This window comes from Ictalurus furcatus, chromosome 17 (assembly GCF_023375685.1).
Source record: "Ictalurus furcatus strain D&B chromosome 17, Billie_1.0, whole genome shotgun sequence".
NCBI lineage: Eukaryota > Metazoa > Chordata > Actinopteri > Siluriformes > Ictaluridae > Ictalurus > Ictalurus furcatus.
Genome location: NC_071271.1, coordinates 23,057,575 through 23,075,089, shown reverse-complemented (window position 1 = coordinate 23,075,089; position 17,515 = coordinate 23,057,575). Strand labels below are relative to the sequence as shown.

The following is a 17,515-nucleotide window of genomic DNA, read 5'->3' as shown; positions in this document are numbered from 1 at the left end:
CATTTTTTTTTAACACTTAGGACTAAAACACATTTAAATGACATTTCCACAATAACAATGCTGAAAACCGTGCGTGCTAACACATAAACTACACGATTGTTGTTTCCTCCCGATGAAAAAAAAAAAAAAAAAGGTAAGAGCTCCGCAAACGGCAAAATCCCAATTTAAAATTCAAGCTAAAACAGAAATGATAGCACGCCGTGTTCCCCGACGTCGTGTTATGGAAGTGAAACAGGATGTCCGAGCTGTACGTAGGCCGAAAGTATGCGTATAGAAGTCCGTGCATGTTGTTGAAAAAATGGTGGACTGATAATGTTATCATTAGGTTGTTTTTTTAAACCCTGAATATGAGCAACACACTTTTATTTTTAAACCAGAAATACCTGCTTTAAAGGTAAAAGAGAGATAAAGCAGGCTGTGTAGATTGTTTAGCGCTATACAATGTACAATATATACATATACAATGTTTACATATACAATGTTAGAAGGAGAAAAAAAAAAAAGAGTATTAAACTGTACTGTTTGCATCATCGGTATCGTGGATCACTTTTTAGCGTGCAAGTTTTACCTATGTAAAATGTCGATGTAGTTTTCTTTCTGGTTTTTCCTGTTTCCAGGCATTTAAAAAGTACAAGATGTACCACTGAGAGTCATTTCACCATCATAAAACCAAAATAGTTCCTTAGAGGTTTTGTGTCCAGCGTTTGTTCTTCTTATTCTTGCTTTAATCCCTGAATCTGAGCGACAAATTTTTAAAGCAATGCCTACTTTAACCCCTCTATTATGTTACGAGACAATTGGACCCATTTCCGCATTTGAGATGTCTGAAATACTGGTGAATCTCTCTTGTTCTCTTTGAAAATTTTTGACTTTCCTCATTTAGGGTCATGAACTTATATGCAAACATTTCTTCTTATGGCTGGTCCATAATAAAGCTTTACGGTTTTAAGCCGTTCTTGTGTGTATTTAAACTGTGGAAGTCATTTTGACACATAGCATAATGGATGTAACCCCCCCCCCCCCCCCCAACATAATACGTGTGTAGAATATTTAGTGCTATACATTGTCAGAAAAATAAAAAATAAAAAAAACTTTTTCATTGTCAGTGTTGTGGTAGACTTTTTGTACCTGTAGTGTGTAACGTTTTACCTAGAATAGTGTATCATTAAATCATTACTCTAACAACTAATTACGGTCCATTTATGTACCTTCAAGCATATTGCATTTTTTCCCCGTTTCCAGGCATTTTAAAGGTGCGAGTCATACCCTTGCGGGGTACAGTGAAAGTTCTGGGAATATGATCAAGGGTGTGGTCATTTGGTCCTCATGAAACCAGAACAGTTCTGTTTCCCGGGTTCACTGATCGTTCAGTATTACAGTGTAATCGTTTCACTCTATGGTCGCTTATGAAATATTAATAAAACATTTACGAAGCATGGAACATGTCATATTAACTAAAGTTTACAAAAGCACCCAAAACAACAGTTTTTATTAAACACACCTGATCCACAAACAAGGACTAGATGTGAATTTCATTTCTATGTGTGAGTTTTATATTTTATGTTATTAATGTTATATTAATGTTATTAATTATTTAAGGCTGACAAAAAAAAACCACAATAACAATCAGGTTTTTTTTTTTTTTTTTTGTATCCACAGACAAAGACAATAAAGTTACATGAATCATGATCACACAAACTTGGCCGCCCTTTACCTTTTACCCTCGGCTCATCAACGATTTGAAGAATAATTGGCCAGCGAATAGTGGCAATCATTTCAGCCCAGAAACGCGCTTCAAGTGGCGGCTTACAATTGGTCGGTTTGCCTCGCCTAATCTCGTCCGTGTGAAACTGTCTCTCTTGTAACGCCATTCCGGCTCAATGTTTCCGTCTCACTACGTCACCACGCGCAGCCGCTCTTAGAGCCGTAATGGCGTCAGTTTCGCTCTCAACGGTTCTCCGTTTCTCTGGCAACGGATTGGCCCGCGTGACCCAATGAACGCGAAACTCGCTCTGTGATTGGTTACAGCTCGTTCAATCACAGGTGGGAGGAAGGCGTTCCAGTGTCCGTGTGAGGCAGCATCTCAAAAGACTGCTTGGTTGAATCGGAGTGCACTTCATGAGCGCGTGGAAACCTGTTCTTATTATCATCTAGGTAGGTCACGAGTGTAGGGAACAAGCAGGGGATTTGGGACCGAGTCAAGTTTTGAGCGTGTGCCTTTAGGTCCTGGCAGCACCATCCGGCTAGAGGGTGAGCCGAGGAGGACACTGACTGCTTGTTTTGTCCCTGCCAGCAACACTGGATGGTTTTTTCCCCCCCACCTCTTTCGCTGGTGAATTTCATGGATGTTTTTCCCTAAACCGGATGTATGATTTGCGCGCTTGGATACAATAACTAACGACGCCGTAGTGGAAGCAAAAACACGCACGCACACACACACGCGCGCGCGCGCACACAGAGGAATCGATGGGGAAAATAAGTTGACTGCTGCCTTGGGAGAAATTGTTGTTTTTGTTCTTCTGCGAACGGGATTGCGCTGGTTTCTGATCACCATCATGGGGATTTTGGATACATAGTGGCTTTGGCACTCCACAGATTTTTGGGATTGTTTCCTTTCCTGAGCGCAAGCAACAATTTCGGAGTGCCAGCCATCCTCTCTGCGCTCCAGGAAATAACAGTACGAAAAGAAACCTCCATAGCATATCGATGATCGAGTCGATAGAGATACATCCACGCGCATAGGAAACGGTTTGGCATATATGGAGGGAATTTGGTCGAGTTTCCAGCCGTGCGTAAAATAACTTCTTCCCTCCTGCAAACCCCGCATGCAGTCCCGGTGGTGGACGCGGCCTCGGTGCATGGATCAGCCGACATGGCGAGCAGTGAGATCTAAAAGATGAATGCAGCATTTCCCACGCTGACACACATCCGTCGGTTTCCCCCTTTCACACTGCAGGAGAGGGAAATAAACCCGAAGGTGGAGCAGATGCGAGGCCAGGTGCTTCCCACCTCCACCATGCGGGAGATCTAAGGCCGCGCACTGGATCATCCACCACGGGGGGAGAGGGAGTTTTTCCATCACATCAAACATTATTTTGTTTTTTATTTAGTTTAGCTTTCTTTTTGTTGTTGTTGTTGTTGTTGTTGTTGTTCTTCATTCCTAGTAGGGATCTTCTGAATGCTTGGAATTGCGCCTGTAAGGTAGAGAAAGAGAGAGAGAGAGAGAGAGAGAGGGGGATCTTCTCAGAAAGAAGTAGGTCAGATCTTGCAAGATAAAGCTGGCCAAAATGGGAGTGACTCTATCACTCGTGGTGATATGACATCTTGCTTACTTTTCTAAATTTGCCGCTATCCAAGTCCACTGGATCCATGACCGCTTGACCCCCCACCCCCACTGGCTGCTTCTCCGCTCATCGTCTTGGCCTGTGAGGTTTCGTCCTCGGATCTTGTTTTCTTGCGTCCCCCGACACCCCTCTTCCGGCCTCTCCCAGAGTGCGTATGGCTCTTTGCGGGACCACGGCTGCTAACGCGGCCAAAATGATGGCGGCGTACAGCGGAGGCGCTTCGGCGGTGGCGTCGGCAGCCCACCATCCACATCACCACCACCAGCTGGCGCACCTGCCCCCTCCGCATCAGATCCACCACCAGCACCACCACCACGCCGGGCAACACCATCTCCAGCAGCAGCAACAGCAGCATCCCGCTCCAGGTTCGGCCGCCGCCGTCCATCCTGTTCAGCAGCAACACGCGTCCGCCGCCGTCATGCTCAACCCGAGCCAGCAGCAGCAGCAGCAACCATACTTTCCGTCGCCCGCACCCGGACAGGCTCCCGGTCCGGCTGCGGCTGCGGCGCCCGCTCAGGTGCAGGCTGCAGCCATCAAGGCGCACCATCACCACCATCAACACCATCTACAGCAGCAGCTGGACATCGAGCCTGATCGGCCTATCGGATACGGGGCGTTCGGCGTGGTCTGGTAAGTAAGTTCTTGGCTTTTTTAATTGAAATGTTTTTGTGGTTTTTGGGTTGGTGTTACTTCCTGGTTCCTGGAGATGGAATGGCAGGATTGTTAATGGTTGAAGATCATGAACAGGTGCAGCAACATGACTTCTGCTTGGCTCATCAGCAGAGCAAAGCAGAAAGCCATTACACTCCAGTCAAGAAGTTCCATTATACCAAGGTTTCTCAGTTCCAGTCTTGGACACCCGATGTCCAGCAGGGTTTCAATTTCAGTTCCTGCTCTCTGGATCTGTTCATCAGTCATGTATATGAGTACAGAAACCCTAAAACTTTGCAGAGCAGTGGGCCTCCACGACTGGAGTAAAAAAAACAACAAAAACCGTGCATAATACAAAGAGAGCTGTACTGTAGACGTGGAGATTTGGAGTTCAGCACAATGGTCACCAACTTCAGTTCTGGAGATCACCTTTTCTGCCAAGTTTGGTTCCCCTCACTTAGTAACACCTGCTCTAACCAATCTGTATCTCACAACTCCGAGACCCAAAACCTTGTCCACCTGACAAAATACAGAGTAGTTAGTGCAGATATGGCTGACTGAGGGGAAATGAAACCTGCAGAAACCTTGATCTCCTGGATTGAAGTTGGTGAGTCCGGCAGCCAGTTGTGTCAGCAGTATGTCAGTTTTATCTTAGCCTAGTTGGCCATTATATTTGAGTTCTAAAAAAAAAACGATCGGTCGCACCAAGTGACATAGTTTCAACGCGGGCTTAAGTTCCAACGTAACGTACACTAACCACCCTCCCCCCACTCCCCCCACCCAAGTAGGTGTAACGTTCACCACATTTCCAAGTAAAGAAACTCTGAATGAAACCCACAGAGCCGAACTGCGGTTTTTGGAGATCTGGAGTTGGTCACCAACTGCACCGGTATTTCTGCACAGTTTAGTTCGACCTTTAAGCACTCGACATCTGCTCCAACCAGTCTGTGTTTTCTCAGTTGGATGAGGTCGTTTATGAGGGCTTGAATTTGAAACATTTGGCGTGATCTCGATCTCCACGAGGAGGCTTGGCAGATTATTGAAACTGGACTCTGGCCTTTCATGACCACAGCTGACCTCGTCGTGATCTGCATTTACATTCCATTTGCGTCTGTTCATTTGGCGCACGCTTTTATCCAAAGTGATTTTACAATGGAGACGGGACACAGTCTACGCGTACAGATGAGCAGTAAAGGGTTGAGACCTTTTACCTAAGGGCGTAAACAAATGGTTCTCTTGGTAGTCCTGTGATTTATTTATTTATTTATTTATTTATTTATTTATTTATTTATTTATTTTAACCCATGATCTGAACACCAACTAAACCACGTGGACAAATCATACATTTCTGAGCTAGCCCATTAGACAAGCTTTAACGATGTAAAGCCCGGTCTCGTGTTTTGGTTTTGCAGAAAGCTAAAAAATTTTCTCTTAGAAAATGTAATAGTAGTACGGCAAGCTAGGTAAGTAGTTAAGTGCGTTACCGCGGCACAAACTAATATAAATTCCTGCACAGAAGACGACTAGCCATAGGCGTTGTCCTTTTCTAAGCAAGTTTCTAATGTAGCACGTTGTCAGAAACGTTAGCAGGTCGTCACCCAGCGTTCAACTATGAGCTGTCGTGTTTCCTCTTTAGATCACACCCGAAAGGTAATTTCCGAGTGTGGGTAGTGTGTGCTGTAAGCTGAGAGTAACACTAACGTTGGCACCTTATTAAAAACTTTCCTTTTGCGACAGTCCGTTGTCGTAGAATGAAGGAAAAGAAAACGGCGGTGACCGCTAGACCCATGCGTCTCCAAGCAGGATACGGGGGTCGGTGATTTATATCCAGGGAAACGAAAAACAAGTCTAAATAGCGTTAACCGTAAGCGGGAATTTAATCAGTCGAGGAAGTCTCGTTAATATGAAACAAACGCAGCGTTTCAAATCTACATCTGGACGAGTGGAAATTTCAGGAATGAAAAGCTGTCATGACTTGAATCGAGTGAAATGATTTAGCCGGTCGTCCTTAAAACGAAATCCGTTCCACGATCAACAGAAATTCTGTTACTCTGGAAAGGGTCCCTGGGTGCAGAAAGTTTGAGAACCCCTGCACTAGACTACCGAGCGCCAGGCGACTACGGATAGACGTTGAGGTACCTCTGTTGAAACGGTAAGCCATGTGAAGGCATGATATCTGTACCTGCTCTGACAGGAACAGAGGAGATGAGTGGTTTGGCCTAGGTCGCCTCTCCGAGAGGGCATCGCTGTATTTAGGAGAAATGAGTGTTTCAGTTCCGTGTGTTTTGAGGTCAGGTTTCGCTTTAGGTGCAGACCAGACGCAGAACTCTAGAGCAAACGTGATTACCCAGGCAGAGAGTGAGAGGGATTTGAGATGTTGGCAGATCAGACAGCTTGTAGTTTGTCTTGAATATGTTATTTCCAGGAGGAAGGGGTGTTGAGGTTTGATGAAATATCCTTTAGAGTCAACATCGTTCTGCGAGCTGATGAAACATTGCTGAGAAGTGTGGACTGAACTGATGGAAATCAGCAGCACTGTTCAGCTGGAAAATGTTGGATTGTGCCGGTGGTTTGTTTGTTTATTTATTTATCTATTTATTTATTTATTTATTTTTAATAGCGTTTGCGTTTTTTCCCCCCTGCGTTTCCACATGCGTGCTTCAGCGCATCTGTTAATTAGCAAGTTATCCAGGTGTGTTACCATGGGGAAAATGGCGTGCAGTGATGCGACACTCCGAGCAACAGCCCGAGCTCATCCGAGGAGTCTTAATTGCTTAGCAGTGATACTAAAGCGGCGGTCACGCTAGACTTTCAGCTCTGCGAAATTTCTTCGGACACCGCTGCGAATACGGGCGGCAATCGTACGGTGTGTGACGTCGCACGCCGATGTTAAAATATACCACGTGTTCCGGTACGCGGCGACGCCGCAATCGCGGCGACTTCTCTGTTTTGGTGTTGATTTTATACTGTTTTAAAGCGGTGTCGTATAAAACGGGACGGTGCGACACCGCCGTGATCGTTCCGAAGAGGTCACGCCGTGACGTGTTGATCTTCGATTGGTCACATCTCTTCACGTGATACGAATTCGCAGCTCAGAGTTCACCGAGCTTGACATGCAAAACTTCGGAGCCCCAGCATTCTCGTGCGTACGGAGGGAACGAAAAGTTTGTCATGCGGTGCGACTAGGCGTGTAAGATATAACGATTCGCTCAAATGTACGTGACCTTTTTTTTTTTTTTCCCCTGATTATATTATATCACCGAAATCTGCCAACTTTTACGTATCGTATATTGCGTAGCTTTGCAATTTTAACATCGGAGTACGATAGTATAGCGTAGAGTTGTTACACCAAAAAGAGCAGGCTTTTCCTCCCCAGTAAAATGGTAAGATGAGCTGTACGACATGTCAGTATCACTGTTGTTTGAATTGCTCCGATGTTAAATGGAAGCCCCGCCCCTTTCCTCCATCTCGCATGCTCTCAGCCTGCGACTCAATGGGCGCCAATACGAGAACCTTATGAATGACACGTACCCGGTTTAAAATAGCCGCGAATGACGTAAGATTTGCACGCTGTAAAAATTTATTTCTGGAAGACAGCCTCGGTACCTTCCAGCTCTGACTCAGCTCCCATGAGTCAGAGTGGCCCAATAAGCCAGCGCCTGTGTGAACTGTGCTATCAGAAATCCAGAGTGCCATCAATCTCGAAACAAAGCCTGGGTCTTTCAGACACGCTGTGGATTCATCTGTAAGGGGAGGCATGTAGAGAAGCCACCGAGCTTCCGTGTCTTTTTCTGTCACCCTGCTCGCCTTTGCCACAGGAATCTTCCCCCTGACCTTTCCTCAGAATCGCTTCCTGCTGCTCATTGTCCTCTTTTAATCGCCGCGGTTCTCTGCTGGTGTATTTTTAGCTATCCTCCAGAGATCCAGGCTGAAGAGCTAGACCCATCCAGGGCTTCCTCCACAGGTTTAGACGGTTAGGCAAGGGGAACAGGAGCGTCCTCGCTTGACCTGCGACCTGCTACAGCAGTGAAACAAAGCTGCGTTTCGTTCATATTTTAGATTTGAGCGCTTGCAGGAAATGTAACAAACCACGCCAGGAATGTAAGAACGATAATAATAATAACATTGTTATTATTTGCATCGTAGTAGGTTTACAAAAGTCTAAACGTGCAGTCCGGCTGTTTCACCGACGGCGCTTTCGCACCGATTAGTCCATTTGTATTTGTTTATTTATTTATTTATTTAATTTATTTATCTTTGGGGAGTCTGAATCACTGCAAAATTGATCCGTTTCGTGTTTTCGTAACGCACTTCCAAACCAAAAGCAAATAACGTGGTCTGAGGAGCGTGCAGGACCGAACGTGTCCTCGTAAAAAACAAAAAAACGTGCATTCATTGGTCAGAAATATGGCAACGGAAATAAGAAATTCGATAATTATATAAATAACCAGTTTTGTGTATCGGATCAAGGGTTTATTTTGTGGATCAGGTGGTAGAGCGGGTTGTCCACTAATCGTAGGGTTGGCGGTTCGATTCCCGGCCCACGTGACTCCACATGCTGAAGTGTCATTGGGCAAGACGCTGAACCCCAAGTTGCTCCCGATGGCAAGTTAACGTCTTGCATGGCAGCTCTGCTACCATTGGTGTGTGAGTGTGTGTGTGTGAATGGGTGTAAAGCGCCTTGTAGAACCGCTAAGGTTAAAAAAAAAAAAGTGCTAATATATAAGTGCAGACCATCTAGCGTATTTTCCTTATATTGTTTGTTGGAACAAATATCCCGGACACGTGTCATTTCTGCAGTTCTACAGCTCTGTCGTTTGGCTCAGTTCAAACAGATGCTGTCGCTCCCCTGCCTAAAGAACCGATAGGTGTGGGCGATATGACAAAACGATCCCATCACCGGATGTTTTAATTATACACGATCCGTATCGCGAGATGTATAGGTTTGCTCACCAGATGCCACGCAAAACAGTTGTGTTGCGCTCGCTTCCTTAAATTCGGAGAATCCTTGCATAGGGTCTACAAAAAGAAATGACTTGAAATAAGTTATCCGAGTGATTTTGAAGGAAGTTTGAGATATTAAAAAGTTTTTGCAGGTCCAGTTTGCTTCTAATCAGACTCTGTAATCAAGAAGATCCGGAATACCGGTGTTCACGTTGGCGTTCGACGTGGTCCGGTAAGTAAGTGGTGCGCTGTTTTAATTGAGATGCTGTTTGGGTCGGTGTCGCTTCCTGGTTCGGAGACGGGACGACAGGATCGCTGACGGTTGAAGATAGTGAACAGACGCAGCAACATGAGTTCTGCTTGTCTCATCAGCAAAGCCAAGCAATGCAGCAACCTGTGATCCATTATACCAAGGTTTCTCAGTTCCAGTCTTGGACACTCGATGTCCGGCAGGGTTTCAAGCTCAAGCTGGTGTAGTCACCCGGGACTACACCAGCGTTCTGTTCGAATGGACTAAGCCCCGCGTGTGTGTCTCGGAATTATATTTAGCTTTTACTGAAAGCACGATGAGGTTGGGGATTTCCGGGGTTTTTAGTCTAGTCCCGCTCGTTCTTTATATACCTGATGCTTTTTTATTTTTCTGACACATCTCCTTGAGTAGGTAGCTTCAGTGCACTTAATAGTCTCTACGCAGCATTGCTACGGAGGGAAAGTAACCGAGTGTAAAAGGAGAATTAAAGCGAGGTTGGGCTGTGTGTAATTTGCTGAGCGTGGGTTTTGGAGAGCGGACTAAAAGTGTAGCGAGTGCTCTCTGATGCGTGCAGCTGTGAAAGGTCGAGTAAATTGGCTTCGGCCCTGCCGCCGAGAGCACGCGTGTCATGTGTCGGCTTTGCATGTTCGGTCCAGATGGAACAGGGCTTTGCAAATGAAAAAATAATTCCCTGCTGGAAACCACTTGATTTGCGCGTTTAATGTCTGTTTATAACCCCACAGGTTTTACATGCGTCTACGTCTACACGTCATCGCAGTGCGCGGGTACGCGCGTGCCATTTACGTTCCTCTGGATCGATTTAACAGCTTCACGGATTACCGAATCGTGACCTCTGAAAGGAATCGAAACCAGAGGGGAACGCGTAGTGTGTGTATATATACCCTGTTCTAGCAGACAGGAAATGAAGTGACGCTCTTCTCGCTCCTCGACTGAAGTGTAAGGAAGTACCCTGTTTCGCATGTATTATCACACAAGAACCCAGGAATAAAAACCCAACCCGTGCTCACCGTCTGTACGCACGCCTCGGTGAAGGGAAAAACAGAGCGCTAACTGGGAATCCTGATTCATCTGCTCGCTGGAATCTCGTTCATGCAAGGTTTCATTTCGAAACTGCCCGAGCAGATATTCCACTAATATTAGAACGACAGAAAGTGGAGGAACAGCTTTTTCCTAGCAGGCGTTTCATTTGCAGTTCTTCTATAAATACCCAAGTGCCATTTATAGAATTTGCTCAAGGAAGTGTTTGAATTCAGAAACATCCAGCGCTTAAAATGGCTCGCTATGGAATTTTTAAGTTTGGGGGGGGAGGAGGGGTCGTCTCTATGACAGTGCAAATATGATTTGGGATCCCCCCCCCCCCCCCCACCGACTACATCTTGTTAGAGAAACATACTAACTGTGAAATTGTGTCTTTCCTGTACTCGAGTAGCTAGGGCTCGCCGAGCCTGGTTTTGATCGACAGTTCTGTTGTCGAAATTCTTCTTTAGCCCCTGAAACTGTCAAATATGCTAAAGTTTGCAAGCTAGCTAGCACACCAAAAGTTGTGTGTATGAACAAAGTGTCCATAAACGATTTAATGGTAACGTTAGTCAAATTCATAGGATTAGAAAAGACTGAGGTGGACCAGCTTGTAAGGTGTATGGATGGCTATCAGTTAGCCAGCTAGTTATATATATATATATATTTTCGCGGGAGCATGCCCCCCAACCCCCCTAGCATTTCAGCATCCCTTCTCCCCTCCCAACCCCCCCCCCCAGGTTTAAAATCGTCCCTAGGCCCCTGTTTTCAGCTGTATACGAAATGACACGGTTGCGGAGTGGGCGGAGCTTAACGCTTCGATCGAAGTGGCTAAGTTTCAGATCACGCGTTGGTTGCGAGTGGACCGAAAGGGTGAAATAAGTTACTCTGTTGAATTTGGATTTTATTTTTCTTTCTACAGTAGAAGAGAAGAGAAGACATGTTACAGGTGTAGCTTGCCCACAAAATCGGGAAATGGATCAGCCTGTAGTTTTCTTGCTGTAAAAAGCAGTAACAAAAAAAAAAAGCAAGTGCTGTAAATATGAGTACAATCACGGTGTAGTACGAGTGCTAGGTAAATAACAACAACAACAACAACAGCAGTCACGTCATGGTAACGGACGTCTAGCAGCTGGACAGGTCTATGTAATTTGGATGTACTGTAATATGTGACTTGCGTTAGCTTTTCCGTACAGCCAACTCCTAAACGAACATTATCTAACATTAGCCATGCTAAACCATCTTCTCCAATGCCTCTTAGAACTGCTTGGAAAGGCCACATCAGATAAGAATATCTCCGTCTGGATCTCTTAATCATGGCCCACATGACTCGTGCATGTTTACACATGCAGCCTCGTCGGCCTGGTCATTACAGAAAGCTTCGTTTGAGAAGAAATTCCAAACCACGAGTGACTGATTGAATCATTTTTTTTTTTTTTCTCGTAATGTCTCTACGCTTGTTCGAGCACTGAACGGCTGAACGAGGCCATATTGACTGATGAGTCAGCTGCACTTTTGGGTGTTTGTCACTTTTACTTAGCCCCTGACATCCAGAATGTGATTTAATGTGAGTCAATTATTTATTAGCTTCTTACTGTTATTTACCGCTTTCATACCACCAGCTGGTACAAAGGATCAGTTAAGCGATTCCTGAATTGTTTATTTCCTGCTTTTTTGTTGTTGTTGTTGTTGTTGTTGTTGTTCTGGCCAGTTCGATGTGGGCGGGACTATGTTCAATAAAGATGATTTCATTGCTACTAAACAACCGAGGGGGGGCGGGGGGTCACGGGGGCGGGGGGGGGAATTAGACAAGTTATATTTTTACAATTTAACGAGTATTTATAATATTTACACATTTCACACATTGAAAAGCCACGCCTACAGGGTCTGACGCACTTAGTGTTTGTATAATAAAATCCGACGATGTTAAAAAACAGAATACTGGCTCGTCATTTTCTTTCCTCTGTATCATCTTTCTTTTTTTTATATCTATCTATCTATCTACCTATCTATCTGCCTGTCTTTTTGCTTGTTGTATTTACTTTGTCACTCATGTTGCATTTTCATCTCTTCTTTCACTTTTTTTTTTTAACCGTTTTGGTTTTCTTCTCTTTCACCTTTTTCAGCAGTTTTTCTTTCTTTCTTTCTTTCTTTCTTTCTTTCTTTCTCACTTATGTTTTCACGCATCATGTTTATTTCACTTTCTTTCTTTCTTTGTCACTTATGTTTTCACACTTTGCATGTTTTTCACTTGTTTACTGTTTTCTTTCGTTCGTTCGTTCGTTCTTTATGTTTTTACACACCTTTTATGCCGTTTTTCTTTGTGCTTTTTGGTCGGTTTGGGTTCTGTTTCTCTCGTTCTGTAGCTTGTCTTGTTTGCTTTCACACTTTCATACTCCTCTCTTTCTCTTACTTTTTAAATAAGTAATTTCCTTTTACTTCCCCCCTCTGTCACCGTATATAGTGGAGTTCTAATTAAACGGTAGTTCAGGATGTATTTCTCGACCTGATTTCATTACGGATCTTTCACTTCATCGCGGTTTGAAACAGAGCATGGAAAACGAGTGCGCGGTGTGTTCTGTTCCACACGCTTCTACTTCTCGGAGTTAATAGTGGGGTTCCCGCTGGAGAACTCTGACTGTGCTGTGTTCTGGAGTTTCTCCTCGGCCTCCGGATTGTACGTCGTGAAAGCAGGACAGCTGGGGAAGAAAAAACACACCGCGCTTTTGTTCTCGTTTCTTGTTCTTACGTTGCAGACGTTATTGTTCACAATAGTCCATTATCTCGCACTGATATAGTGTGTGTGTGTGTGTGTGTGTGTGTGTGTGTGTGTGTGTGTGTAATTATAGAACATTTAACTGCTGCATGTGATGCACAGAGTCAGGGTTTAAGCGTGCATGGCGTCCTCTCGGCCTAGCGGCTAGCTTGTACGTGCTGTTGCACCTCTCGCGGTTATGAAGCAGTGATGTAGAGACGCGCAGAGCCGAGCTGCTGGAAGCTTCTGAGTGAAAGCCGAGCGATCAGGAGGAGACGTGTTCTGTTGTCTTTCTGTTGTTCTGTTTTCTTTCTTTCTTTTTTTTTTTAAACAGCAACCGCAGAAGCAGGTCTTTGAGAGGCCGTGTGTTTGGCAGATCCACAGCGCGAGTAGAGAGACTGCTAACCTTTGAAATGCGGAGAGAGAGAGAGAGAGAGAGAGAGAGAGAGATGCAAGTTAACCCTTTTGTCTCCGTCTCCGTCAGAAGGCCTTATCATCGCTTACTTTCATTTTTTTTTTCTCTCTTTCACTTTTTTACTCTTTCTTTCTTTCATTCATCTTATTTACTTTTTCTTTCTCTTTTTTGCTTCTGTACTTTTTTTTTATCTTTCTTTGTTTGTTTTTATTTTCTCACTTTTATGTTTTTCTTTTTTTTTTTTTTTAACTATTTTCTGTTTTTTTTTTCTTTCTTTTCTTTTTTTTTTTACTTTGTTTTCCTTGTTGGTCTTTCTTCTTGTTTGTCTTGTTTCCCCCCCCCCCCATTTTTTCTTTCACCTTTTTAAAAGTTGTTTTTCTTTCTCTCCTTTTACTTTTTGCTTTCAATTTTTCTTTCTTTCTTTCTTTTTTCCTAGGCCTGGTCTCCACAGCGCCGACTCTGGAAGCGTGCCGTCATTTCTATTTGCCTCAGCTTCCTCTCTCTGTTCTCTCTCTCTCTTTTTTTTTTATCTCTTTTTCTCAGTTTTCCTCTCGTTCTGCGTCGCTCTTTTATATCGTTTGGCTTCGGTTCCCTGAGCTCATAAAGGCTCCGAGTGCTTTCAGCTCCGTCTCACTTTTCCTTGAGATTTAATCATGTTTGAGAACCTGTAATGGTGTGGAACCGTTTAGGCGACATGCCGGCTGTGTCCGTGTGTGTGTCCGTGTCCGTGTGTGTGTGTGTGTGTTGGCTCTAGAGGTTACACTGTGAACCTCCATCTCATTGTCTGAGGTTGGAGATGTTAAATACAGATGCTTCTGTCCTTTCTTTCTTTCTTTTGAACTTTTTCTCTCGTTTCTTTTTCATTCTTTTTAGTTTTCTCATTTCTTCTCATTCCTTCTTTTGATCTTTTGTTTTCTCACTGTTTTTCTAAAACTCTTATCTCTTCTGTCTTTTCCCCTTTTTTCTTTCACTCTATCTCTCTCTCTCTCTCTCCCTCCATTCTTTCTGTCATGATTCCTTCTCCCCCCCCCCCCCCCCCCACACACACACTGTGTTAATTAAAAGGCCCTGTGCTAGCAGGGGAACCTTTCCATTTAGAGCCCTGACACTTGCGACATTCCTCATGCTTATTTTAACCGTCTCGTTAAACGCCGCTCTCCATACAGAGGGTCATTTATCTGCTTCTCTCTCAGCAGCTCAGTGTTCAGCGTGCGTGTTGAGTGTGTGTGTGCGCGTGTTGAGTGTGTGTGCGCGTGTTGAGTGTGTGTGTGTGTGTGCATGCGTTCAGAGAGTTTGTGTGTGTGTTTAGTTTGTGGTGTGATTGTATGAGCATTTACACTATACACACACACACACACACACACACACACACACACACCCCCGTTAAGGGTGTTTGCTGGTTTTAATTAAAACGGAGGTGGATGTTATGTTTGGACGGTTGTGATGTTATTAAGCGTGCGATATCTGCGTAATAGCGAGTCTCAGCTACACCGCGTTTAAAGCGTGCGGTTGCAGGGAGGCAGATGAGCGCTCGCTCCCATGTTGCTTTGCAGCTGCTGCGGTGCTCCATGTGACTGGAGTTAGATGATTAATCAGCTCTTCACAATCAGGCTGAAGTGTGGGCCGAGTTAAAGCATTTCCACCGCGCTGTTTCAGACAAGCCGCGTGATTTTATTTATTTATTTCTGCAGCGTGTGGAAGCTGCGCTCGACGCTGTTCCTCTGAATGTGTGCTGTGATTAGCCGCGAGTGCACACTGAGAGAAATCAGACCGGCTTCCACGCTTTTCTCTCCTCCGAGTGCTGGTGTCTCTCTCCTCCTACCTGTCTCTCTCCTCCTACCTGTCTCTCTCCTCCGAGTGCTGTTGTCTCTCGCCTCCTACCTGTCTCTCTCCTCCAAGTGCTGTTGTCTCTCTCCTCCTACCTGTCTCTCTCCTTCGAGTGCTGTTGTCTCTCGCCTCCTACCTGTCTCTCTCCTCCAAGTGCTGTTGTCTCTCTCCTCCTACCTGTCTCTCTCCTTCGAGTGCTGTTGTCTCTCTCCTCCTACCTGTCTCTCTCCTTCGAGTGCTGTTGTCTCTCTCCTCCTACCTGTCTCTCTCCTTCGAGTGCTGTTGTCTCTCTCCTCCTACCTGTCTCTCTCCTCCGAGTGCTGTTGTCTCTCTCCTCCTACCTGTCTCTCTCCTTCGAGTGCTGTTGTCTCTCGCCTCCTACCTGTCTCTCTCCTTCGAGTGCTGTTGTCTCTCTCTCATCCTACCTGTCTCGCTCCTCTGAGTGCTGTGTCTCTTTCCTCCGAGCTGAGTGTCTCTCTCCTCCGAGCTGAGTGTCTCTCTCCTCCGAGCTGAGTGTCTCTCCCCTCCGAGCTGAGTGTCTCTCCCCTCCGAGCTGAATGTCTCTCCCCTCCGAGCTGAGTGTCTCTCCCCTCCGAGCTGAGTGTCTCTCCCCTCCGAGCTGAGTGTCTCTCCCCTCCGAGCTGAGTGTCTCTCCCCTCCGAGCTGAGTGTCTCTCTCCTCCGAGCTGAGTGTCTCTCCTCCGAGCTGTGTCTCTCTCCTCCTACCTGTATCTCTCCTCTGTCCCGCCTCTCTCTCCTCCGACCTGTATCTCTCCTCCGACCCGTCTCTCTCTCCACCTCCTCTGACCTCTCTTTCCGTCTATCAATCTTGTTTTATCACTGTTTTTCTAAAACATCCACCCCTTCTCTCTCTCTTCTTTTCCTTCTCAAAGAGGAAACTCTGTCTGTCTATCCTTCGCTGTCTCCTTCTTTCTCTGATCTTTCTTTTTCAAACTTTTTTCTTTTATCTTGATTCTTGTTGCGCTCCTCCTCTTTTTGTCTGTCTGGCTGTCACAAACTCTTTCAGTTTCACAGGACTCTCTCGCTCTCTCTCTCTCTCTCTCTCTCTCTCTCTCTTTCATTTTTTTTATTTCTTTTTAAAAACAAATTGCACGTGAAATGTAATCGTACACGACTGCGATGCAGGTTTCAGTGCAGAAGGAAAGGAAGTGCGGCCTGATTAAGAGACGCACATTTCCAACGTCTTCGCGTGGAGCTCAGATGACATTTATTTGAATGAATTATAATAAATAGTTATTAGAGAGAGAGAGAGAGATTGTGCGTGTACGTATGAACAGCTTACAGGTGCTTATAGGTAGCACAGTCATTTAGAACGGTAATTAAACTGACCGGAACTACCTGCGGTATACGCGGTTTTAAGGCACACCTTCCAGCCGATCAGAATATCCGATCGTACGAGCGGGACCGACTCGGCTCGAAGCGGACTCCTCGTTCCTGCGATGAACGGGTGGCACACCGCTACGGCCGACTCGCAGCTGTGCCGATATTCAGTTGAACTGCACGACTGCGTGCGTGATCTTGCTTTTCTACGACAGTTTTAGAGGAATGGGAATGGATTTGGATGCAGTAACCATACCTCCCAGTACGCTGCTTGATTTAACAATGGAATTTGAATATGTCTGGCCGGCTGTCTGGTTTGTTTGCCACCCATTCAAAGCAGAAATGAGGAGCCTGCCTTGAGCCAAGCCAGTCCTGTTTGTGTTCCTTTCAGAAGAGCCAGCTGCGGCCGCTCCCTGCTCCCTACACCCACACCGGGGTTACGCACGTTTAACGTCCCGACCAGCTCCGAGAGCTCGACGGACAGCTCCGGACAATTCAGTAATATCCCTGGGAACTGCGTGAATTGTAAAAGCTTTGCTGGATGCTGGATTTGAAGCGATTCTACAGTAATGCACATTAGTTTAAAAAAAAAAACTGATAAAAGAAAACAGTATTTTTGATCAATCTTTTTACACGTCGCGTTTCTGGCGTCCACGTGGCCACCGCTGATGATGCTTCTTAAAGCGTTTGAACTGCTGATGGTGCGGCGAGTGAATTTAATCCCTTTCTAATTATCATCAGCGTTAATGTTATTTGTCAAGCGTTAGATTTAAGATTTTTTTGTAGTATAGGCTTGAGCGATAGAACAGCGTTATCTTCTCTATGTGATGTTACATCGCCACAATATCTTATGTGTGTGTGTATGTGTATGTCTATATATACGTGTGTGTGTGTGTCTGTATTTGTATGTGTATGTGCATGCATATGTATGTGTGTGTATGTATGTGTGTG

At 45.2% G+C, this 17,515-nt stretch overlaps 1 protein-coding gene across 1 annotated transcript in view; it reads left to right on the top strand.

Annotated features, from left to right (window-relative positions):
* The first annotated feature begins 2,010 nt into the window (after positions 1-2,010).
* The window catches only part of nlk2 (nemo-like kinase, type 2), a 95,591-nt gene continuing 80,086 nt past the window's right edge, over positions 2,011-17,515 (top strand). Inside the window, exon 1 of the mRNA XM_053647563.1 lies at positions 2,011-3,974. Within this exon, the coding sequence (XP_053503538.1) occupies positions 3,499-3,974 (476 nt within the window). The 5' untranslated portion in view covers positions 2,011-3,498. The remainder of the gene's footprint in view (positions 3,975-17,515) is intronic.